Source organism: Colius striatus, chromosome 4 (assembly GCF_028858725.1).
Source record: "Colius striatus isolate bColStr4 chromosome 4, bColStr4.1.hap1, whole genome shotgun sequence".
Taxonomy (NCBI): domain Eukaryota; kingdom Metazoa; phylum Chordata; class Aves; order Coliiformes; family Coliidae; genus Colius; species Colius striatus.
This window is the reverse complement of record NC_084762.1, coordinates 93,446,913-93,472,520: the sequence shown is the minus strand read 5'-3', so window position 1 is coordinate 93,472,520 and position 25,608 is coordinate 93,446,913. Positions and strand designations below refer to the sequence as shown.

The following is a 25,608-nucleotide window of genomic DNA, read 5'->3' as shown; positions in this document are numbered from 1 at the left end:
AAGTCTGTACAAGCTGTTGAGTTCTATAAACCAGCACAGCCAAACCCAGGCAGACAACAAGAAATCTCTGTAAATTTATTAGAACAAGCTTAAGTACAGCACATTGTGAATGTATTTGATTATAGCCCTCATGAAAGTTGTAGCATTCATTTCATCGTCCTGTAAAATAAATGAGATGAGGATGATATCTGCTGTTCGATCCACATTGAGAATTAATGACTTATGACACCTTGTAAAGGATGGGGATTGCTGAGGTTATTGGAGTTACTGGTGGTTGCCCAGGAGTTATGGGACACTTTATTTACTGACATACAGGAAGAAGGTTGGATTTTTCTCTTCTCATATTCAGTGTAGCTTAGAAAAGATGTTATGAAAAGTATTTCTGGATGGAATTCAGTCGTGCTGAGTCATTTCATTGAAAATAGTATGTAAACAAGCTTTTTTTTTCCCATTTGATAACCAAAGTTTGTTTCTTGACCAGAAGCAAGATTGCTTATTATTTTTTCCCAAGCACCATCACTGCTTACAGTGTTTATCTTGCCAATGACTTTGAATCCATAAAACTTAAGCACTAGGAGTTTGCTTTCTCTGTTTTTTGTTTGTTTATATTGGACTCATGAAGTATAGTCCCCTACTTTACAGAGGAAATTTCTAAGGAAAAAAACTTTTTTCCATGGCCTAAGTCTCCTCCTCTTGAAGCACAGGAGGAAAACCAGTGTGTGATCATCAGTTCTGCCATTACAGGATACAGCTGCTCACAGCAACTGAAAACACTTCAGTGAAGAGCTGTGGAGGTGTGTCCTATCAACAGATGAAGAGCTTAAGAAACTGAAGTGTGACATATTGAGAAAGCAAGCTAAGCTTTGACTTCTAAGTTGAAGTGCTGCAGAACTAGAAGTATCTTGTTGTCAGGGGAAGTGGAATAGTCGTAACTTCTCTGCATCCTTTGTTTGATGGTTTATCTTGCATTAGCTCAATGTCCAAAACAATGACGTAAAGGTTTTGCTTCTCAGCCTTGTAGAAACTTGTAGAAGATGCAGATCATCTTCAGTGTCAAGTTCCATACAGTATGTGATGCCCTGGGGTCATCTGACAAATGGTTAGAGAATGGTAGTGCCTGCATTTCTATGCCTGCTGCTTTTTTTCTTAATTCCTGTAAGTATTTGGCCTAAGCCAGTTCTACTCAAAATTGGCAGTAAAATCAGACTCTCTTTATTGAAATGATACTACTTCTTGGTGAAGCTAGACTAATTACTCTATTGCCAGCATTTGGTCATGGATTGGCATATTGGTTGAGTTTTCTCCTTTAAGTGTAGAAATGTTATTGTAGCAAAGAACTTGTCCATCACAGCAGTTGCAGGCTGAATAATGAATGCTCTGCAGTCCTGTTAAATCCTTATTTCTAGTGAGGAGGATGGGAAGGAATGGGATGTATTCCTGAAACTTCTCAACTGGCTTCTGAAAATAACAGGCAATAAGATTTAAACTGTTCTCATAAGCTTTCTGCTATTAAGTTTACAGTTCAGCAATGATCTGTTGTCTTTACTGATCTGGGGAGATACTAGTAGGAGTTGTATTCCTGAAATCCTAGTGTGTTCAACTCAAAGAGGGTTTTGTCTAGTTTGTGATGTGATGGTTGGTCAAGATAAACTGAAGAATTGCAACAAAGATACTTTAGAGTAGAGGAGCCTTTTCAATTTGATTGTAATGGCTGATTCCCGTACCACAGCTTGCATTGCCAGTTGACTTGAACAGCAGCTTTTTGTCCATTCAGGTGTTGGATTGCAATGATCTCAAACCATACTGGCAGAATTAAAAGGTCCCTGACTTACAGTTGTGTATATCTATACCAGTCAAAATGGAAGCATATCTCTGCTCTAGGTATCCATCCTAACCTTTTACCAGATGGCAAGGAGTTGTGTGTCTGTTCTTTACCAGTGCACTGCTGATTGGTTGTGCCACTTTTGTCATGACTGGCAAAGAAATGGAGGATTTGCACCCAAACCTGCTCAGCTGCTGTGAGCTTGGTGCCCTCTGGGCAGATAGCAGATAGCAGAGGTGCTGGTCAGCTCATCTGTTAATGTTTTGTCAACTCACTGTAGGTTTTAGTAGAAAGCAGGCTTTTCTGTACATGCTTCTGAAGTTGTGCTTTCTGATATTAAGGTGTTTTTTTTCTCTGTTCCAATGGGAGGATTTAGTGCCTGGGGTTTTCAGAGGAAGGAGACTCATTCCTGTGTTCCTGTTTTGCCCTTAAAATAAGGGATTTACATCTCTGTACATTAGCTACTGAATTCCTTCAGCCACATTGTATTTACTGTTATGTTTTTTATATATGCACACTAGTATATAATATATGTAATATTTTTCTATATGATACATACAAATTAAATAGATGAGTACAAAACATAATTAATGCTTGGCTAGGAATATTAGAAATGTTCCAGTAGTTCTATTATAGGAATATAAGAAATATTCTTTCTTCCAAAGTTGTTTTGAAGGTTGTGAAAGATCTGATTAGGTCAGGTGCTAAAAAATGTCTTGCTGGTTTTGGATGCACTTACCTAGTTGTACTGAAATAAGCCATGTATGTGACCTGCTCTGGCCAGTAGTGTTGGATGTGATGTTTGGAGTACCAAGTTTGGACATGCAAACATCATTTAAATATCTTTTTGTAAATCTGGAGGTCCAGTAAGAATTAATTTGGAAGATTACTCTTATCTGTCACATCTTGTTTCTTTTCAAATCTCCCTATTGGAAACTGGAGTGTTTGATGCTCTCTGTAAGGTGGGACCATAGTTGGAGATGTTTATGAGTATAGACATGTCCAAAATAATAGTTCAAGGATTTTTACCTTCATTTATTTCAAGTTAGTTTGCTCACTTGTGTAGCTGTGATAGCCTGTGCATCTTCAGAATGAGAGATGAAACCAGCTTGGAAACTTGCACTGACATCTCTTCTGTCTTCTGTATGATATTAGGCAGTTCAGAGCTGAGCACGAACGCTCTGTATCTGGAGGTGTAAAAAGAAGAGGGCAGGCAGGAGACAGAAAACCAAAACTCTGCTTAAGTTGGCTTTAGTTGTCTGTGTGTGTTTGCCACTCCTTAAGCTGCTGATAAGATCTGATGATTTACTTTAATGCTTCTTTAAAAGAGCCTCAGTAACTGATCCCTGAAGCCAGTCAGTATATTCCTACTCAGTGATGGGAACATAAAGAAGAAATAGAGTAAACTTCAGTTCTCCTGGGGAATGCTACATTTGGGGGAGTGAGAGCTGTTCCTTTCACTGGTGTGGATGGCACCTGGACAGAGGATGTGACCATTACCATGAAGTTCAGTTTTGTTTCCATCTCTGTAGTACACATGATGCATCAGGCCTGGAATAATCACATGAAGCAGGTGTTTGTCCGTAACTTTTTGCACCTTAATATCATATTCTTAGTGGGAATATTTTTGCTCCTTTATGTAAGAGTCTCTTTATCTAATCTACGCTCACTTTATTAATATTGCTCCAGTTCTGTTGGAAATGAAATTACTGTCTTATTCTTTTCTGCCAGTGGAAAGAATATTTCTTAGAGCAAGCAGTAGATAAGACGTCAGCTATTGCCTCTCTGTGCTTGCAAGGACAGTCAACCTGCTGTAATGCAATATAATTGCTCATAAAGTGTGTCCTTTGTGACTGACTAAGCAGTTTTTATGAGTTTGTAGGGCCAGATCCTTCCAGGTGTTTAAGTCTTTGTCCTTCCTTCTCTCTGTGCACGTATGTGTTCCAGTGTTTATCGTCCTGACTGGAGGTACACTTGTCTGTGCAAAACTCCTAGAAATCCATAGGAATGGTCACTGTTTTGCAAAATTAAGGCCCTCCTGAAGAAGGGTGGATTCTGAACACACTAGGTTGATGGCTTGTTAATTATGGCACATGTTTTCTTTGACATAGGTGGTACAGTATCATTTGACACTGAATTTTTAGATGGACTCTTATTTTTGGCTTTGATTACTACTTTGTGTTCTTTTCCCTTTCACTCATTTCATGCCATAGAAATGCTGTTTGTTTTATCACTGTGAACTGTTTTGTTTAGCATGTAGAAGTAGATTACGTAAAGTTTATAACAACTTGATCCATAACTTTGGAGCTTTCTGTCAAAACAACATGTTCTATGGAATATTCCCAAGGTAACTTGTTATATCTTTCTTTAATTCTCATTTTCTTGCATTAAAGCAAAGAGGAAATTGAAGCTTCTCCTGCAAGATGTCCTGGATGAACTGACAAATCTTATCCAAAAGAATTTCTTTGTAAATACCTTATATTCATACATACAATTGTTAAATGCCGTATTAAATGAAGTATCAAGGTAAATCTGCAAGTTTAAGATGGAATATATGCTGAGCAGCTCTATATTATCTTATTCATTTGTTCTTTCAGAATTTAATTAGATTCTAAAATTGCATCTAAAATTTAGAAAGTGAGGAATGAAGTATTTTATTCTGGACGTTTGTCTGATTTATAAAAGCAACAATTCTAATTTAAGTTACTAGAAAAAATCAATTTTGCAGGTGACATAAAAAGAAACAATCAAAGGCAGACTCACCAGTGGAATAAGTGTTAAAAAAATTTAAGTGTCCTCCTTTTGAATGCTGTGAAAATACGTGAATTGCTATGTAGAAAAGGAAAATGGGTAAGAGATATTTTCAAGAAATAACCTAGTACATCATAAATGTGAAGTAAATAGAAACTGAAACCAATTTTTTGTTTAATTTTGGTTTCACTTGGCTTTGAGCTGAGGGTTTCTTTGGCTTATTTAAGTAAAATGAAGACTCTTCTGTTATCTAGTTTAAAAAAAATACTGAGCACAGTTTTCCACAGTTGGACTTGGTTATAGAAACCTCAGCTGCAATGAAGGAACCCTGAAAGCAATGCAGCTTTCTGACCTTCAGGAAGAGTGTAGTAGGGAATAGGTAAAATGAGGAAATGAGGGTAGGCAGTGCTGCCTCCTGCGGTGAAGAAACATGCCAGTATCAGTTCCCAAAGGGTGTGTTTTCCTTAAAGCAACACTCTTTCAATATCTGTCTCGCTTCTGCTATGAAGTATAGCAGTGACACAGTCTGTGTGACTCAAGTTCTTGCTGTGAAAAATACATTTTCCACAAGAAAATGTATTTGGGCAGAGAGGAACCTCATGAATGGTGATCAATGGCACAGAATTGAGTTGGAGGGCTGTGGCCAGTGGAGTTCCATGGGGATGGGTTCTGGGGCCAGTCTTGTTCAACATCTTCATCAACCACCTGGGTGAGGGGACAGAGTGTACCCTCAGCAAGTTCCCTGATGGCACCAAACTGGGAGCACTGGCTGATTCCCCAGAGGCTGAGCTGCCATTCAGAGAGATCTCAAGTGGCTTGAGAGTTGGGCAGAGAGGAACCTGCTGAGGTTCAACAAGGACAAGTGCAGAGTCCTGCAGCTGGGAAGGAACAATCCCATGCACCAGGACAGGCTGGGGATTGACCTGCTGGAGAGCAGCTCTGCACAGACACACTTGGGAGTGCTGGTTGATAATAAACTGACCATGAGCAGCAATGTGCCCTCGTGGCCAAGAAGGCCAATGGCAGCCTGGGATTCATCAAGAAGAGTGTGGGCAGCAGGTCAAGGGAGGTTCTGCTCCCTCTCTACTCTGCCCTGGTGAGGCCTCATCTGGAATCCTGTGTCCAGTTCTGGGCTCCCCAGCTCAAGAGGGACAGGGAAGTGCTGGAGAGAGTCCAGCACAGGGCCACCAAGATGATCAGGGGAATGGAGCATCTTTCATACAAGGAAAGGCTGCAGGAATTGGGGCTGTTTAGTCTGGAGAAGAGGAGACTGAAGGGAGATCTTATTTATAAATATCTAAAGGGTGGGTGTCAGGAGGTTGGGACATCCCTTTTTTCTATAGTAGGTAGCAACAGGACAAGGGGTGATGGGATAAAGCTGGAACACAAACAGTTCCACTTAAACATAAGAAAAAACTATTTCACTGTTTGAGTGAGGGAGCCCTGGCACAGGCTGCCCAGAGGGGTTGTGGAGGCTCCTTCCTTGGAGGTCTTCAAGACCCACCTGGACATGTTCCTATGAGACCTGATCTAGGTGACCCTGCTTCTGCAGGGGGGTTGGACTAGATGATCTCTAAAGGTCCCTTCCAACCCCTACCATTCTATGATTCTGTGAAGAAGAGTGGAACAGGGATCTTCTCAGTCTTTTCAGTAACTGGTATCTTCAATGAGGAATTAGTGTTGCACATTCATGAATCAGAATTTGCTCTTTCTTAAAACTTCCTAAGTGAAAGGTGCTGACTTGGGGGTGTTCCTTTAGGAATTGGACTCTCTTTTTTCCTTTACCTGAAGGAGTAGAGTAAACCACGAACTCTCATCCAGTGTTCTGCTCTCTACTCTTCTTTACATTAGTGAAATATTCTTCTGTTCATAAAGTGTGAAAACTCATTTCCTTGGAGAGTGTGAAAATTGTTTGCAACTCATTTCTTCAGAGCAAGTCCTGATAACTCTTAGTATCATTAGTTGTTACATTTGTGTGGATGGAAGGTTGATGCTAAATCCTCGAAGCAGAACAGCATGTCTGCTGTGTCCCATAAGGACACAGTCTGGGTGGAACAAAAGTATTCTGGAAACCTAACAGTCTCTTCTTTTGGTTCTGCTTCTCTCGTCACCTCTTCCAGTCTTCATCATTCCTCTAATCTTTTGAGATCCCTTCCAACCCTTTAAGATTCTGTGGTTCTGTGACTTCGACAGTAGAATACAATTACATTTTTAGTGAGCTTTCTTCTTTGAATGCCTGTCAGCCATGAAACTCACTCTGTGAAATGTTCTGCAGCTGATTAAAATGTAACAGTCATGTTTGAGACAAATGCTGAGCATCTTTAAAAGCCATGCTTGGACATTTAGTGGGAAATAGTTTAGAGTTTAGTTGTGTTTATGCAACTATTGACTGGGCCAGACTTATTTCAAATTAACCTTTTTCCTCACACTTCATTGTAGTTACTTGGTCTATGATATTCAAATAGCGTGGCCAAAAAGTTACTTTTAACAGGTAATGTGGTGTTTCTACCACATCTCTCAATTCTGATCCCTCTTTAAATTCTGCTTCTGATCAGACTGAAGATCTGTAGATGTTGCCATAATAGTTAACTATCAGATGTTTTGTTGATTATGGTGCAAATTAGAGGTGCTTATCACCACCTGCCTTGTACTAGATGCAAACAAGCCCTACTTGTTTGTCTTCTTCTCCAGCAATTTTAACTACTTCTGCCCCTATCTGAAGTACTGGAATTAAGAACTTTCTTGGTGAGAGTATATCCCATGTTAAATCCTATTCTAGTACCAGAACCTATTCTGTTAGTAAACACTCTGCTCCTAAACAAAGGAAAATTGTAATTAAGTCAACTAGGTAGTTAGACTTTTTCTTCCCCTCTCTTTCAGATTATACCTTTAAAGCCTTCAGCTCATGCACTATTTAATATGAACCCAAAGTCAGGAGATGCCTCAGCTTTTAATAGTAGAGATGTCAAGTATCTGTTGAAAATGTGTTCAGTATTTTACAAGTGTACTTTCCATACCTCGTTATTCATTCACATGCATTTTATAACAGCTTCTAAGGGCACCTTGAAAAACATAACATCAGATGGGTGTTTAACAAATCCTTTATTATATAGTAGATTATGACTGGGTACTAGAGCAGCTGTAATTGTCCAATCTGCAAACATTTCAGACCAAGAGATTACTACAAGAAAACTCATGTTGCTCCACTGTCAGGAACTAGAAGAATAATCTTAATAATAAGTAGATAATGTGTGTCTGAGGTCTTACATTTAACCTAGAATATGTGATATTTCAAACTCTGTTATAGAAACAAAACTCTTAACAAAGCCATTACTGTAAAAACCTTTATTACGTCTTAATCATGAAAATAATGTTCAGTTTCCAATCTTTATTTAATAGCATTTAGCATCAGAAGCTCAGAGTGGACTGCAAATGATTCCTGCACCTGTACTTTGTCAGCAGTTTCACCAGAACATAGCTCTCATTTCTCCCCTTTTTGTGAGTGCAGAGGAAGATGGTTTCAAAACCAAACCTCCGTCAAAACAACAAAAAAAAGAGAAGTCTGAACTGCTTTATTTTAAGTAAAAGTAGCTTAAGCACCAGGAGGCCATGGGAGGGAAGTGAGGGCTGCAGAGTCAGGAAGAGTGGAAGAGGAAAGGCTTGACATGGAGGGAAGGTGTAACAAGCTCCACAACTTTGTCAGTGCCAAGGACAAATGGATTTTAAGTTCATTCAGCAGCCTGTGGTGGCAACTTTCTTGCCTTTGAGAAATTAAACATCTGTACAAATCTATTCTTCAGAAATAATCATATGTTCTGTAGCTTCTTGCAGAGGCAGGTCTGAGCAACCAGACTTGGAGTATTTCAATGATAACTGAATGTTAAACTGCACATGGGAACTTGAACTGTGTGCAGAAGAATTTCTGACCTTTTAAAAAAACCCCAAACTTGGAAAATATTGCATGAGTGATGGGCCATTTTAGTTTGGTTTTTGCTTTTCATTTTAAAGATTTATATGAATGCTTACAAGGATCAGAACATCCCATGTAGGCTTTTCATGGATGTGCTTTTTTTCCTAGTAATTTTCTGATTTCACTCTTTCAAGACAATTGCCAAAATGTTGTTTGACTTCTTGTTTTCTAACTTGATGTCAGTCTTTTCCAAGCCTAGAAATCACCATCTTGCACTGGCAGCTATTTACTTGATAAATGTAGTCTACAAAACATTTGGCATAAGGCAACTTGCAAAGCCAGTACATCTGTATTTTGGTCTGTACATTCTGGAAGCACTAAGGGTCAGATTTTGGCTTCAATGGTGGAAGTCAAAGATTAAGCTTTAACAGATGTTCTTAGTGTTAAAGTGATCTTCTCTCTTTGACTGTGTCTCCTATTATCTGCAGTCTATCCTTGTGTTTCTTCAGTCCTTACTGCCCTAGAGACTTGTACAGAGTCTTTCAATATCCATTCATGCACTTGTCCATACCTTTCTCAATTTGCAGCTACCATCTGCCTCCACAGTCTGTTGTCTATTACCTCCTGTATAGAAAGGAGATTTTGACTGAAACTAATTAGGGGATTAGTTTAGAGCTCAGTTTATCCATCACCATGGATTTCATAAGTATGGTTCTTACGTTCAGATATAGTTCAAGTTCTCTACTGGAGTCTAAGCTTTTTGGGGTTCTCCTCACATGGTGGCATGCTGGTGTATTGTGGATGGGTCACTTCTCCCAAGTAACAGTGACAGGACATGGGGAAATGGCCTTCATTTGTTCCAGGGGAGATTTAGACTGGATATCAGGAAAAATTTCTTAAGTGAGCAGGGTTGTCAAGCCATGGCACAGGCTGCTCAGGGAAGTGATGGAGTCCCCATTCCTGGAGGGACTTAAAAGTTCATGTAGGTCATGACAGTGCTAGAGTAACAGTTGGACTTAATCTTAAGGGTCTTCTCCAATGCAGACAACTCTGTGATTCTATGCTGAAGATCCTAGATACAGCACCCCTTACCTTTAATAGACACCGACAGAACATCATTCTTGTTTCAAAGATCCTGAAGACCCAGTTTCAGGCTAAAATTAGCAATGCAATGAATTATTGTATCCTTTGACTGAAATACTTTTTTATTCCTTTGTGTCATTATTCCTTAAGCTGGCTACTGTACTAGTTTGCACAGGAGTTTGAGTGACAGTAGATGCATCTGACCTGTGTAGTTCTGCTGCATAAATAGTGGAGTGTGTGTTTACCACAGCTGAACAGTGTTCTGGTTTTGCATGGAAATATATTTCATTTCATATGTGTGAAAACACCTGTTGAAAAAGAAAACAGAGAAACAATCTATCTACTATGGAGTGCTTATTTGAGAAGTTTAAACATGCTAAGAGCACAGATTGCAAATATCTAAAAACTCTTTACTTCCTGAAGCTCATGTGCAAAGGTGTTTTAGTTACCAGATCCTCTTGTAACAGCTTGTCCTTTCAGGCCAAGTGAAACTTAGGCTTTGTAAAAAATGCACATGGTGAAATAGCCTCCCAAACTATTATTTCTCTACATTCAAATAGGGATTGAAAGAAGTTGAGATTGATAGCTCCACTTGGATTGTCTAGAGGAGATAAATGTCTTGTGTGACACCAGCTCAATTTATTACCACCTGCTGTTTCTGCAAATGGTCAGATTTTTGTACACAAATTGCATATTTCATCACCATGATGGGGTGGGGAATTGATTTATTGCTTCCAGAGAATAGAAACAAAGGATAAAGTAAGTTTCATCTTCAAGGCTTCTTAATGCTGTGATCAAATATACTTTAAAAGAAGCAATAAATTCTTGTGGAGGTAGTGAAACCTGCTTACCTGATTTCTTCAGATGTGCCCTCTTTTCTTGACCATGAAGATCTTAAACCAGTCATTCCTTGTGTCCTTCAATAACCTTGTGTGGTGAGAGATGACACACCATTGTGGCACACTAAATGTGTCATTAAGCTTGTGCTCATTAGCAACCTGATGGACTGTCAAAGCATGTGCCAAGGCTGAATTTTACTACTGACTTGTTCAGAATGTATAGCAATTGAATTACTTGATGTTTCTGACCTTATTCCAAGTTGTTTGGACTTAGATCACTGTCAGTAACTAATATCTGACTTTTTTCAGATGGTATGAGCCGAACTAGGTGAAACAATGCAAATAATTGATAGAATCATTTTAGATGGACCTTTAGTATCTGGTGCAACCATTCCCCCAGCACTGCCACAGCCACCACTAACCCGTATCCCTCAGTGCCACAGCTACATGGCTTTTAAATCCCTCCAGGGATGGGGACTCCACCACTGCCCTGAGCAGCCTGTGCCAATATCTAACAACACTCTTAAGTGAAGAAGTTATTCCTAATCTCCAATCTGAACTTCCTTTGGCACAATTTGAGGCCATTTTGTATTATCCTGTCTCTTGTGACTTGGGAGAAAGACTGACCCCCACCTCACCACAACCTTCTGCCAGGGAGTTGTGGAGCGCAAGAAAGTCTCTCCTAAGCCTGTTGTTCTTCAGGCCGACCACCCACAGTTTCTTCATCTGCTCCTCGTACGACTTGGGCTCTAGACCCCTAACCAGCTTTATTGCCTTTCTTTGGACATGTTGCTTTAATGGAACAGGCTGAGGCTTGTTGTGGCAAACAGAGTTGTGTTTATTGCCTGTGCATTGCACAGCATGGTGTAGTTTTGACCCAGGATGACCTCTCTCCTGGGAGAGCGGAGGGGAGAGGAAGACAGTGGCTAACAATTATGATCAAGTGCTCTTGAGATGTTCCAACATGATTTCTTCCATAATTTGAAGTGACAAAACCAATGATGCTTACTTGTAGCAAGACTTATCTTGCTGTAGGCAACTAACTCCTGTTCTGCTGGGCTCCAATTAATTGTTCTACTACAGGCCAATATCCCATCTTTTGCAGTTTTAAGTTTCTTTTCCAGAGAACTTTGTTGAAGGAAATGGTAACATCAAGTTATTTCAACAGGTTAATACCTAGCTTAGGAGTGGCTTTTTTTTTCTTGCTTAAAAACTTAGAGTGACTCAGTTGGAAGCAGAATGGTGTTAATTGCACCTGGGTTGTTATCTTCAACTGAGAAACTGTTGGAAATGGTTCTAGAAAAAAAAGTTAAGGTAGTTTTTCTGAAATCAGTTGTTTGGTGTCTCCTGTCCCCCTTTACTGCACATTGTGGAAACATTCATTCTGAACCCAAGGAACGGGCTGCCCAGATGGGTTGTGGAGTCTCCTTCTCTGGAGACATTCCAAACCCACCTGGTCATGATCCTGTGTGGCCTACTCTAGGTGGTCCTGCTCTGGCAGGCATGTTGGACTGGATGATCTTTTGGGGTCCCTTCTGACCCTTAGAATCCTGTGATTCTGTCCTAGCCAAATTAGCTAAGTGGCAACTTTCCCTTTAAATTGTTAATTCCTTATTTGTCTGTATGCAGAGAATGTTGAACCTCAGGTATATTAAACCTTCTTTAATCTAAACTTAAGGAAGGTTCAGGAGCCCTGTCTTGGTAGATGGGAGGTAAAAGACTGAAAAATGCCATTTGTGGGGGCTGAGGAAGTTTTCTTGGATGTAACTCTTCTTCAGCAATGTTGATATTTCTCTGTTCAAAGACTTAATGGAACACTCAGTGGAAAAACCCACTAGATGCAGTAGCATAAACTTCATCAGTATTAAAAAACACCCCTACAGAGCCTGAATGCATCTCCCAGTAGATGTGCAACGTATACTACAGAAGTCTCTAGTTTTGTGGGGGAGTGTGGGGATGGGGACTGTGTCCAAAGGAGAATTCCAGCTACAGTGAGATACTGTGCAAAGGGCAGAGGTGCTGCATTTAGATTCAGCCCTACATAGGCTGTCAAGAGGATCTACCCAGGATGAAAGCCCTAGTAGAGAATCTGTAAATAATACACTGCCACAAAGCAATATGGAGTTAATACCAATGACACCAGAGGTCTGGAGAAGGCCCTGAGGTACTGTTTGGAATGGATTAAATATTTCAATTTGCCTTTTAAAGACTTATATAAAGTTTTGTTGTGTGTCTCTTATTATTTTTTAATAAAAAGCTTGAAGTGGGCCATGTGTTGTGTATCTGTCTGCTCCTAGCTTAACTTAACCACAGACTCAGACTTTTTAGTCATCACAGTAAAGGTCTTGACTTGGTCTGGTTACTGATCATGTCAGTACATGAATCCTGGATGCCACCGACTGAGTTCTTAACAGACATGACTGTCAAATCCAATGCCACATATGAGAAAGTATTCCTTCTCCTCTTTGACTAATGAAGCTCATTTTGCTCCCTATTCTGTCTTTGGGTGCAGTAGTTGGAGACATTAGGAGAGAGAAATGCATAGGTGAAGAATGGTGCAGCTGGAGGTTAGGTCCTTAAACAGCACAGACTTCAGAAGCAGAGTTTTGATTCCTAAGGGAATCCAAAGGAATATCACAATTTAATGTGCTCTTCAAGATCTTATGTGAGAATACAAGGAGACATGTGGTACATGACCTTCAACTGCCAACTGTGAAAGTAACTGTTTTGGGGGTGGGATGTGGGAGGGGTGGAGATACACAGAAGCATAATGTCAAGAGCTTGTATTAGGAGAATTGTTATGGTCAGCCTAAATTGAGCTTCCATTCAATCACTTGAATAAAAATCACTTTATTCTTCATTTCTACCTTTATACTAGAGGCTGTAATTCCTGGCTTTGGAAAACACTTGGGCCAGAACAAGCTGAAGTAAAACTTCTTGCAGGTTAGGGAGTTCTGTCATAGGCCATTGTCGTGATATACAACTGCATAACTGTTGTCCTGCTCTTTTCCTCTTGAGCACTTCAGTGCCTTTCACCCAATGTGTGCTCCTGGTTAAGAGTGTATTAAGTGGGATAGAAAATGAAAGTCTATACAGTTAAACATTTTGAAATCTAGGACAGGGATGGTAACATTCAATAAGGTAAAGTTAGGAAAGGCAGGTTTAAAGTCCAGTAGTATCCAAACCCAAATATCTTAAGCTGTGATGGTGCATTGCCAGACTACCTCACTGCTTTATTTAGCTGCCTCTAGTTCCAGTCACTCCTAGTTTTTAATTGGTGAGAACCACACTTGTTCTAATTAGCTTTTATTATTCTAGAAGGACAGTAACTCTCACTGCTTCTGTTTACTACTAAAGCTGTTTAGAAGAAGAGCTTCTGCAATGGGTGATCTCTAAAGGTCCCTTCCAACCGCTACTATTCTGTGTAGGACCTCTATAGAGCAGTATTTGAGTTCATGGTTTCACTCTGGTTTCGATGTTCATGGGAAGGGATGCTGCCAACTATTAGTGCAACTTCAAAATGGAATTTCATTTAGACCTTTTAGTTTAGAAAGTATTATAAATAATTATATAAAGAATATGTATTTATATAAAGAATTCTTACTTGCTCTTTTTTGTGGTCCTTATTTAAAACAGAAACCACACCAGTATAATTCGCTACAAACTACTGGAGAAATTCAAAACATCAGCAGCAGAAGACATAAGAGGAGATGAGTGTTTACTTGGATTTCAGTGGTGCCAAGGGAATCCAGTGAAAGTTCAGAGTGCTATTGAGAAATGAGGCAAATGTCTGGATACTTCCTTCCAATTTAAGCATGTACAGACATTGATTTTTCTTGAATTCCCAACACAACTGATGTTTCCTCATTACAAGTTTTTGTAATAGTAAAAGTAGAAATTGGTGCTGACTTCAAAGGGAGCTGCTGGTAGCACAGGTTATGCAATAAAATTGGATTAAACTGAGTGTTTAAGGCATTTCAGGACTTAATCCAGTAGGAGTCTTAGTGAGAATGATGGGTACCATCCTCAATGTTGCAGGATGGACAGAGTTCAAGGCATCTTGCTAACTTCGAATTGCTACTTGACAGTACAAATAGTTCAACGAATCATCAGTACCTGGAAACTTTTCATCCCAAGGTACAATGCTGCTCAAGGAACAAGCTACTGCACTTGTAGCACTTAGCAAAAAGCAACTCACAAGTCCTTAACACTCCCAGCATTAGTAGCAGTGTACATGAAGTGTGCCTTCTTTCAATTAGCTTGGGTCATACATCTATGAATTGGTTTTTGCTGAGATATGCTACTTGCCTTATGTTTTACAGGTTCCAAAGTTATCATTCCTGTGTGACCTGGTCTAGGTAGACCTGCTTTGGTGGGGGAGTTGGATTAGATGATCTCTAAAGGTCCCTTCCAACCCCTGTCTTCCAATCTGTGGCATTGCTTTGGTTCATATGGGCCTTGTAGTTCTCACTTTATCTGAATTCTTTCCTCATGCTCCCCTGAATATTTACTCTCCTAAAACATTGATACAATTGGAATCAGTTTTCCCACCTTGACAACTTGTGTTGCTGAACTTGCTTTGACTTTGGTCTGTGTTATTTTTTTTCCTGTTGTTTCCAGTGTATTTGTACAATGCTTAACTGTAAAGAAAGAAGAACTACCTTTTTGCTTTGAATTCTGAGATGCACAGTTAGTAGCTTGTCCAGGGGAAAGGGATGTTGTTCCTTGTTCAGAGGAATTGTCAGTACCAGGCTATTCTTCCATTTCATATAGTGAAATATTTGGTGTGTCAGTTTAGAATAAAACAGATATGAACAACTCAATTTTTAACATGTTTTGATGTAGCTGGCCAGCCTGCTTTATTTTTTTTACCTGGAGGCCTTGATAAATATTCGTGACTGCAAATAATGTACTTAAAACCACATCTTGTCTGGAGAAAGGGGAGAGCAGTGACCAGGAGGGGATCAGAGAAGAGACAACAAGAGAAGTATGTGCATTTTTGGATGTAATCATAGCAAATGATGCCTTGAAAGACTGAATATAGCTGAAAGGTGTCTGAAGTAGAACAAAGGATTACTGCTTTTTTCTTTTGCTTTGAACATTCAGCATTAGCTGAAAGAAAAGGAACAACCACAATCAACTCAGTAGGAAAGAAACAGGGACTTTCCAATGTGACTGATGGAAATAGCTGAAATTATTGACTGTTTCTGAAGGCAAAAGTGATGATAATAGGGAAAAAATACCCTTTCTCCTCTCTGTCTCTGTTGGTACCTTATTTGAAATCACAAACATAATAGTTTTCTTGAAGTTCTACTCTAAAATCTGTAACAAGATATTAACATGAGGTAAATGCAAATAAAACCCCTGTTGCACATGCTTGCTGCTTCTTTCCTGTGACATGTTTGTGTTTGACCACTTTGCTTTTTTCCATTTGTACATTCTGTCTGCTTTTCTGGGAATGGGAGTGTTGCCCTGACCCAAGACTCCAAGTGTCCAGCACATACCTACATAGATTATGACTCTTTTCTTAGAAGAAATGCGTCTTTTCAAATGCTGCTAACAAGTTTTCTAATGAGTTGTGTACTTCGGGCCCACCAGCAAATGCTGGAACCAGGTCTTATGGTGTGACATACCAAAAGTCAGCAATGTGCTGACTTAACACAGACTCCTGAAAATACAAGCTTTGTCATGGGGAGCATAGTTAAAATTGTACTTAACATTCTTACTTTCTGTGAGGTAAAGATAGTCAAGTTAATACTTGCAAAGCGAGCTGCAGCAGGATTTAATGGAAGCTGTGAAAACGGATTGAGCTGGAAATTCATGAGATGTTTATTATCTGATATGAGATGTGTTATGGATAATTTGAAGGAATATAGAGTGGGAAATAAATTCTTCCTTTTAGTCTTAATCACCAAATCACAAAAGTGCTGAGGTTGGAAGGGTCCTGTGGAGATGATTTGGTCCAACCCCTTGCTGGGGGTGAACCACAGCTGTGTCTGGTCGTGCTTTGAATATCTCCGTGGATGAAGGTACCACAGCTTCTCTGGTGAACTTGCAGTGTTCACCTGCCTGTACAGAGCAAAAGCTTTTCCCTGCACTTAACTGGGAATTCTTACCTGTCACTTCATGCTTGTTGCCTTGTATCCTCACTGGGAACAGCCTGGCTCTGTCTTCACTGGTATTTATACACATTGGTAATATCTGCCTGAGGCATCTCTTATTCAGGCCAAACTATCCCAGCTCTCAGCCTCTCTTTGTATTACAGATGCTCAGTTTGTGAGTTGTCTCCATGGTCCTTCATTGGACTGTCTCCATTATGCCCATATGTCTGTGACTGGGGAGCACAGCACTCCCTGTGCCCCTCATCAGTGCTCAGTAAAAGAAAGGATCATCTCCCTCAACCCAGTGGTTCTCTTTGCTGGTTCATGGTTGGCTTGTTGTCCAGCAAGACCTTCACATCCTTCTCTGTAAAGCTGCTTTCCAGCCAATCAGTCTGGTAAAGAGCAGCATTGTTTATTGACCATGTAAGTAACCTAAAGACTTGAATTTCTTTTAATAATATCTATAACTTGAAGTCTGGGGGAATTATTGTACCCAGACCAGAGAAAGAAATGAACTCTAGATGTTTAATGTATTTTGAATAGGTTCTGATAGATTTTTAGTAGATTTGATAGATTGTTGCATATTTTTGTAGGTTTGAGTTGAGATGGACCAAGTTATTTTAGAGAAATGCAGTCTGGAAGGGCCTTTGGCTCATAGATGTTGATGCCTTCAAGACAGAGATGGGGATCAGAAGATGCAGGTTGAGCAACATTTTATATCGTTACAACATGTGCAAAGGACAACGTGAAGTCACAATGTGAATAATTGGTTCACTGTAACAGAAGTTGTTGAGGAATTGGTTTTGGCCATCTGCAAACTCCAGTAGAGGAACAGTTTTGTTTAGTTTTTCATTCTTTTCAAGGTATTATCAAACTGATGATGTTGAAGGTGATATTGACATTGAAACGATTTCCCTTATGAGACTACTTTAACTTTTCTATCAGTTGATTACTCAGTTTTTAATTAATTGTTATGTATTTTGTATGGTTTTGTACTTTCTCATTAGTGGAAATGATTTCATTCCTAAGTACTCAGAGTTGATAGGGAAGTGTGACTTTAAACTTTAATTGTGCTACTGGAAGTCTTAATATTGACTTTATTCCTGATGGAGAGAGTAAATGTGTGGAATATACAGTGCTTGTAAGATGTGGCAGCAGGAGTCAGGTTGAGCAGCAAATGACTTTTAGTTACCTTAAAGTTCTGTGGGGTTTTGGGAAAATAAAACTACTTTTATGATACTTTCCTGATGTAACTAGTACTCAGGTAATGAAAATGGAGTTGCATAAAACCAGAAAGGAGCACTAAAAGGTAAACAATGCTTCCTTAATTGATTTGAGAAACTGTGAAGTGCAGTATTGTTGATTTTTGGGATTGTTGTTTCTTTTTGTGTGCCTGAAAAGCTTAATCTTCTCATCTCCTTTAACCATCTCCCTTACACTTTCCCAATAGAGCGTAGCAAATCATCTGGATGGTAACATGCATCGTAGTCTGATAACAACTGTAGCATCTTGGCAGACACTCTAAATATCACCAGACCTGGATTGCTTTGCTTTATTCCTCTAACCAGTCTTGGAATAAGTCTTTCTGGTACTGAGAAAAACGTGTGTTTTTTCTAAAGTACTACTCTTTACTCTCAGAAATTCCAAGGCACACGACTTGGCACATGACTTGATGTACAAACAAGTTTGATCACACATGGTTTCAGACCATGAGTCTGCATGTGCCCCAGCTCACTTTTTCACTGCAGGCTCTAGTAAAATGCAGCAGGATTAAGTCTGCACACACAATTAAGAGTCGTACAATGGTTTGGGTTGGGAGGGACCTTTTGAAGGTCATCTGGTCTAACCCTCACTGCTATGGCTGGGGACATCTTTCAGTAGATCAGTCACTTGACTTTGAATAGTTCCAGTGATGAGGCATCCCCAGTGATGAGGCAACGTATTCCAGTGTCTCATAACCCTCATTGAACGAAATTCCTTACAGGTATTTGTATCTACCTTCTTTTAGCTGTCTGTAGCCTGTTTCTGCTATATGGTAGCATACTACTTGTCTGTTTAACACCAAGAGGACTGAAGCTGAGCTGTTAAACTGAGATCTGCAATGGCAGGGTTACAAGCCAGTCTGGTTTGAATTTAGAAGAGTCCAGATAGGCAACCTGGTCTTGTAATCTTAGCTTTTTTTTGGTAACATAATACAACCAAGCAGGTCTTGTAAAGTAGTTGTGTAACCTTACAGCGAGGGCAACTATGTTTTTCAAAGTTTTGGCTTGGGGCAGAGTTTTACAGTCACATTTCAAACCCAGGCTCTGGTTTTAATGGAAATGTTAATAGATCCATAACCAGAGATATGGTATGTGTTTATAGAGTTATAAAATGGATTGAGTTGGAAAGGACCTTAAAGATTGTGTAGTTCCAATCCTCCTGCCGTGGACAAGGACACCTTCCACTAGACCAGGTTGCTTGAAAGCCTTCTGTACCTTGAGCTATCAGATTTATTGCTCTTTAGGTGCTTCATAAAGTAGCTATTGAGATTTTTAATAGAAGTTGTAAAGAACCAAACAATGAACAATTCTGAAGGAAAACTGCTTTTCTGTTGGTGTAGGATTTTGGTTTACCTTTAAAACCCTCTGTTCCATAAGACCTTGTGAAAACTGATAATACCCTGTACCTAGTATGGTCAATTTGTTTCATTCTGCATTTTATTCCCCAACACAATGAATATGAAAGAAAATGGGATAGGGAGCACGTTGTCAAAGGACAGGCAAACACTGAAAGCACTTCTGTATGTGGAGAGTGAGGAAAGACATCACTTTCTTCTCTGCAAATCCCAAAAGATGCAGATTGTCCACATTAAGTCTATGGTCAGACATCTTGTAAATGCTTGCTTCTGTATTTCCTGTAGCTTTTCTCCTTCTTCCTTTTCTACCAAATAAAACCTGATGAACATGCATATTAAGTGGATGGAATACAGAAAATGAATATTAAGGCAGGCTTCCTTTTAGTTCTCCTTTAGTGAAATTACTTTGAGGATAAAGTAGGTCATTCTGAAGGAGGCAGGATGTATTATAGAAGGTTGAGTGGCCCATGTCTGAGCTTGAAAACTGCCCTTTCATTCCTAGTAGTTGCACTGTAGAAGGCCTTCTCTCTGCCTGAATTTGTCCTGGTGAAACTCCCCACCCTGCAGACATGTAGAGTTTCAGGATGGCTGTTATGACCTTACAGGTGAGAAGCCCTGCAGTTAGGAGCATGTAAGGTCATGTCATCCTGGTATGAGTCTGCACCAGGGGAGATTTTTGTACCTGCTTCAGCTTTCAAATCCAAGTTCATATCAAAACAGCCCGCAAGCTCCTTTGATGCTAAGTCAAGAGATGCATTGCTGAGGGGTCCCCATGTTTTCAAGTCTGTGTCTGGTGTAGATATGAGAAAAGGTTTTAATGTATGCATAAGATCGATGTAATACATTTGCATTGATTGCTAGAAAAAGAGGACAATAAAGCTAGATACAAAAGCAATAAAGCTTTCTTGACTTCTCAGGCAGAGGCAGCGGGGATGTGAAACCAAGCTAGCCTTAGTAGGTGGGGAAAGTCCCTCAAGGGTCAGACACTCAGGAATATTTGAGAAAAGTGTCTCCTTGGCTGGCTCTTACCATCTTCCCTGAGGGCAGGACATTAGAGGCCTTTTGTCTGACCCAGGATTGACAATTCTAAGTTGTTACAGTTCTGTTGAATAAAAACAATTCAGCCATTTATTCAAGAGGTGAAGACATGCTGTGCAGATGGGCTGTTTCTTAAGCCCAGACCCAAAAGACAAAGGAAACAATGTTGTGTTTAAACTTCAAGTTCTCTTTTAGCCTCTAGCAAAGGTTGTTATCTATAGTCAGAAGATTCCCAGCCTTGATATTGTCTGTGCTAGATTCCTGTTAGCTGACCTCATGATGTGGTTTGACATCCCTGGTGAACTGGCTAACTGCTGCTCCTGCCCCTGACCTCCAAACGCTTCTGTTTCTCTTCCCTGTGCTTTTCTATCATCTGTGGCAACTTCGGGAAGCTGTGGTACAAAATAATGCCAACCCTGAGAAACAAATCACCTTCTCTGTTTTTTTCCTGATGGTTTCCTGGGCTGGTTGTCAGGGAGGTCAGCAGAGCACTGTGAGGGGGGGCAGGTGGGTGACTGAAGCTCTGCTGAGGGGCTGCCAGGCATGGATGTGTTGGTTTCTTCTGCCTTGCAGTGAAGTAAAATCAGGCTCGGACATTCAGTAGCAGTTCTGAAGCAGTTTCACTCTCTCACAACTCCCTTTGCAGGCCAGCTTTACTACCACAAAGGCATTTAGAGTACTGTGCCAAAAAGGAACAAGTTTATTTTATTTTTAACATCTCCACATTTCCAAAACTGCCTCCCAAGTGGCTGCTTGCTGTGAGGAGGAGGTACAGAAAGCTCTGTACACTTGTCCAAGCCCTGCAGCAAAGCCCTGCAGTTTTTTGCTCTTTGCAGCCAGCAGACTGGAATGATGCTTGAGACTGTGTCAAGCGAGGGAGGAGGTATTGTTTGCTCTTTTTCTTGCAGTACTGCACTGATTTCTCAGACACCATCTGCTTGTGGCTGACTAATTTACAGCAGTAGCCAAGAGGTGATTTTTTACTTTGAGATACATGCTTGTACCATGGTCCATACCTTTTGCCACCAGACAAATTCACTCTGAAACTGAGCTAGGCCATGATAAAACCTAGCCACTTAGTAGTTGATGAGAGGATGGGCAGTGGTCGTCTTAATAGTTCCTCAGTGAACAATGAATTTAGCTCTGGATGGTTTTGAGTCGCACTGGTTCTCAAAATAGCACAAAGTGAGTGATGTGCCAGGTCTTAGCCTTAAAAAGGAGAGCCTGATGTTGGTGTGCAGCTTCTTAGTGGAGAGCCTCCAGCTTGGTGACTAGGCTGTCGGGGTTTCCTTACACAGATCTTTAGAGGCTGTTGCAAGACCAGACTCTGCAGATTATAGGGGTGGGAACTCCTGTTGAAGGCACTATTTGGTCTTCAAGGCTTTGGCCTGGGACATGGCATTGAGAAACTAAAGGAGGAAGTTTTGCTAAAGATACTACTTTTGATAGTGATCGTGATGTTCAAACTGGAATCATCTTGCTCCAGAGGACTTGCAGTTTCTCTAGTTACCTGGAGAGGATTTTGATGTTTATACATGTGTAGCTATTATAGGAGAAGACTCCAAAACCAGCAACTAAAAGTCTTGATGGACTTCCAGTAAATGCTTCGTATGAATCAGTGCAAGATTCAGCTTTAACTAAAACATGTATTTCTTGTTTCCCTTTCCTAGAATATGACAGATACCTAGCATCTAGCAAAACCATGGCAGCAGCTTACCTTGATCCAAACTTGAATCATACACCAAGTTCAAGTGCAAAGACGCACCTCAGTACTGGGATGGAACGTTCCCCAGGGGCCATGGAACGAGTCTTAAAGGTTTTTCACTACTTTGAAAACAGCAGTGAACCGACAACGTGGGCCAGCATTATCCGGCATGGAGATGCTACTGATGTCCGAGTAAGTCTGGTTTTAGCCATTCTCATGTCATCTTTAGGTAAAGTGTTAACTTCATGCTTGAAAAATAGGAAGTAAAAGGCTGGAAGCAAACAAAAGTCTTCTGGTTTATATGAAAAGAGGCCTCATCTGTGGTATATCTTGAGTAACTTCAGACAAAGCTTAAATGGTACCAACTTTCCTTGTGAACAAGAAAAGCTGATATACAACTGTGTGTTATCTTAGAGAAATGAGAACTCTTCCCATTTTTGTGGAAGAGAAAGGTGAAATTTGGACCAGTGGTTATCAGTCTAAATACCACCACTGATGCCTGTCAATGGACTTTTGCCACTTTTATATTCCTCAAAAGCCTGTGTGGTACCACATGGCAGGGCTGAGAGCTGTGATGAAGGTGACAATCACACCATGTTTTTTTAAAAACAAGTAACTTCTACTGTATTTAAATGTAAGATGTGTATATTTACATGTTTTAAATGCTTACATGTAATGTGTACATGACTTTTTAAAGAAGAAATAGTATTCTTTGGAAACTTCTGCCCCCACAATGTGGGAAATTGAGCTGAGGAGTCCTTTCTCTGCACAATGTACAAAGTCCTTCACTTAGTCCACGTAGAAAAAACCAAAGGGTTGGGTTTTTTTAAGAGTAACTTCTACTTATCTGTAATCTTACATTTAGAAACCTTGTGTATGCATGAAAAACCAGTCTTTATTCTGATGCATACATTCTCTTGAATGCTGAGACCTTTACCACTTGCTATGCTTATTCTTTCCGGTTTTTAGGTGTTGCAGTATTTAGACTGAAATGAAGCTCAATTTAACATGCCAAATGCTTTTAAAACTTGTTGGTTTGCTTGGTTTTTTTTAATTAGCCTCCAAGAGCAAAATCTTGCTTGGTGGTAGGTGGTGTGTGGGGTTGTTATCTTCTGTGAGGTTCTTGCTGTAGGAGCAGATTCCCATCTGCTCGGTTCTTCCAACATTCGGTTCTTCCAACATTCGTATTCTCTGCACGGAAAGGCAAATTCTACTACAAAGACTTGATTGCAATCTGTGGAAGGGAGAGAGTTGTCAGAATTAAGGGGACCTGTTGTCACCTTCTGCACACTGCTAAGTTTTCTTTGTGCAAGACAAAACCATGTAAAAACACCAAAGAGTTTTGACCATTTTCCTTTCCTACTGTTTATTTTCTAACGTAGCTGCATGTGAAAAAGACCTAGCAGCATTCCTGAGGGGAGCAGATCTTGTGACAGTGATGAGTAGACCTGTGAAATTCAAGAGTTTTCATTGGTCATGATCAGAAAATTTGTCTCTTGTAAATTTAATAAGCTCACATCTGTCTTTAGGGATAACTTGGTGAGTGGACAGGTTAGAGGTATAACAGAAATCATTAACAGTAGCACACACTTACTTTATATGAGATAGGATTCTTGAATGCCCTTTGGAATGTCTCTGGCTTAAGTATAGTGGTTTAGTATATCTAATGTAATTGATTGGTTTCATACACTGTATTGCTTAGTACAAGGAGAGAGAAAGTAAGTCAGTATGTTGCTGATGGGGGTTAAACCACAACTCCTTGCAAACATCAACTGCAGATGAATGTCCAGGGTTCTTTACATTGTACTTGAAATTGAGGTTATGTTTCCAAGTATGTAGAAACTTGAAAAACAAGCAGAGATTACATCTCTGGTTTCTCAAGCTCAGAAATACCTGTGGTTATGGGCTTTAAGGATCCCAAACTTACATTCCTTGTGAGAAAGTTAGTGCTGAGTTCAATTTGCAGACCTACTTATCCTTGGTTGAAGAAACAACATGCCATGTTTCTTTATAAACACAAGATTAAAGGAACAAGCAAGTAGCAGTTACTTGGGGCTTGCCTTAATTTTTAGCTTTCCTTATACACACATCTAATTGGATGGTTGTTTCTAAAAGTAATGATATTGCCTTGTTTTTTCTTGATGGAGAAAAATGTGATGGGTGGCTCTTAAACTTTTAACAATTGTGGTGCTGTTTTTATGTTGTTAAGCTGGGACAATGACTTTTGAATGTGCAGGTGCTCTGTAGTAAAGGTCCAGCACTGATGTATTACCATGTCTTGACATTTACTTTAGAAACAGTAAACTGTTGTTGAGTACAAGCCTGCATTCCACTGGAACAACTGCTCTTCCACCAAGCTGAATCATTTAAAATTAAAATAGCCTTTACACCTCTCTTCCTTTCCTGGAGGGGATGGTCAGGAATTGGGCTTCCATTTCTTCTGAATTACAAACTAAGAGGGATATTGGTGCTGGGTGTGACTTTTGGCTTTTTTCCAAGGATCTCTGTAAGAATATTTAGAGTTTAAGGTCTTTGGGACAGCTTTGCCATTAAAAGGAAAAGAGCTGGTAGGGGGGGAAGGTTTCTCAAAAATACTCCCTAGTTAGCACATCTTCTGGGATGATAGCTGAGGAACCTTTCTGGCATTCAAAGGAACTCAAACTTGATCTGAAACCTCCAGAAAAAGACAGTTAATATTTCTGCTGGTAAAGCAGAGGACTTTGTAGAATGTACTGATACCAAGGGAAAGTAAGGGTGGAATTTTCTTTCTGGATTTGTGATTTACACTGTTTCTGATGAAGTCAAGTTTGCCTTTCTCAATGGAAAGGAACTTTGACAGTCAAAAGAGTGAGGAAAGGTCCTTTTTCCTTAAAGAAAAGAGAAAAGATAAAAGTCCTTTATGATTTTGTAAGCGTAGAGTGGAAGCAGTGCTTTTCAGCCATGTACCTTACATACAAACCCTTGATCATGGGGGGAAAGCTTTTTCAGTAATAACCACATGATATTAAGCTCAGATGAAAAAACTTACCTTGCTGTAAGAGTCTCTTAAGTGACCAGACTAAGGGTATGATTTCCTTGCTATTTGACTAGAAGTAACCAAGACAGCAGTGTGGCTATACATAGACTTTGCTTTGAGGAGAACTTCTGGCTGGGAATCTCTGGTAATTCTGGAAGGATTTAGTCCCTCAAAGACAGCCATTTCCTCTAAGGGATGAGTTTGTGTTGTGCAGTGGATTCAACAGCAGCTTTTTAGTTCTTGGAAATTCATCTTTGGATTTCAAAGAACTGGCATGTTTTCTTTACTCTTTTTTTCCTTGGTATTATAGCAAAGACATGCTTCCTTTCCAAAAGAAAAGCTTTTATGACTGTGCAAACAGTTGTCTCCTGCTGTGACTGCCTAGTAGGTAGCTATGGATTTACCACAGAAAGAAAGGTTGTTTGTCATTTCTATTTACCTTGGTATGGCTTCCTTTGGATGTGTTGTCTACGTGCATACTCACAAAGAGGGATTTCCAGGCTTGGGGGTTGGAGAGGATGCAGGGCATGCTCTGCCCTGTTCCCAGCCTCAGGTGTGGCATGCAAGGAGGTGGGTGTTGCCGAGATGGAATTTCTTTGGTCTCAAGTGCATCTGGATCAGCAGTTACAAGTAACTCAGCTTTGCTGGGGATTTTTTTTGAAAATAAGCCCTTATAGGTGATTTTTGGTGAAGTACAGTTCTGCTCCCTGCCCTGCATTCCCAGCT

The 25,608-nt window shown here is 40.0% G+C and overlaps 1 protein-coding gene across 6 annotated transcripts in view; it reads left to right on the top strand.

Annotated features, from left to right (window-relative positions):
- The window catches only part of PTK2 (protein tyrosine kinase 2), a 210,350-nt gene that overhangs the window by 65,656 nt on the left and 119,086 nt on the right, over positions 1 to 25,608 (top strand). For all 6 annotated transcript variants that reach the window (XM_061994893.1, XM_061994890.1, XM_061994891.1 and 3 more), the window contains one exon: positions 21,832 to 22,058. In XM_061994893.1, coding sequence (XP_061850877.1) covers positions 21,864 to 22,058 — 195 coding nt within the window. In that variant the 5' untranslated portion in view covers positions 21,832 to 21,863. The remainder of the gene's footprint in view (positions 1 to 21,831; positions 22,059 to 25,608) is intronic.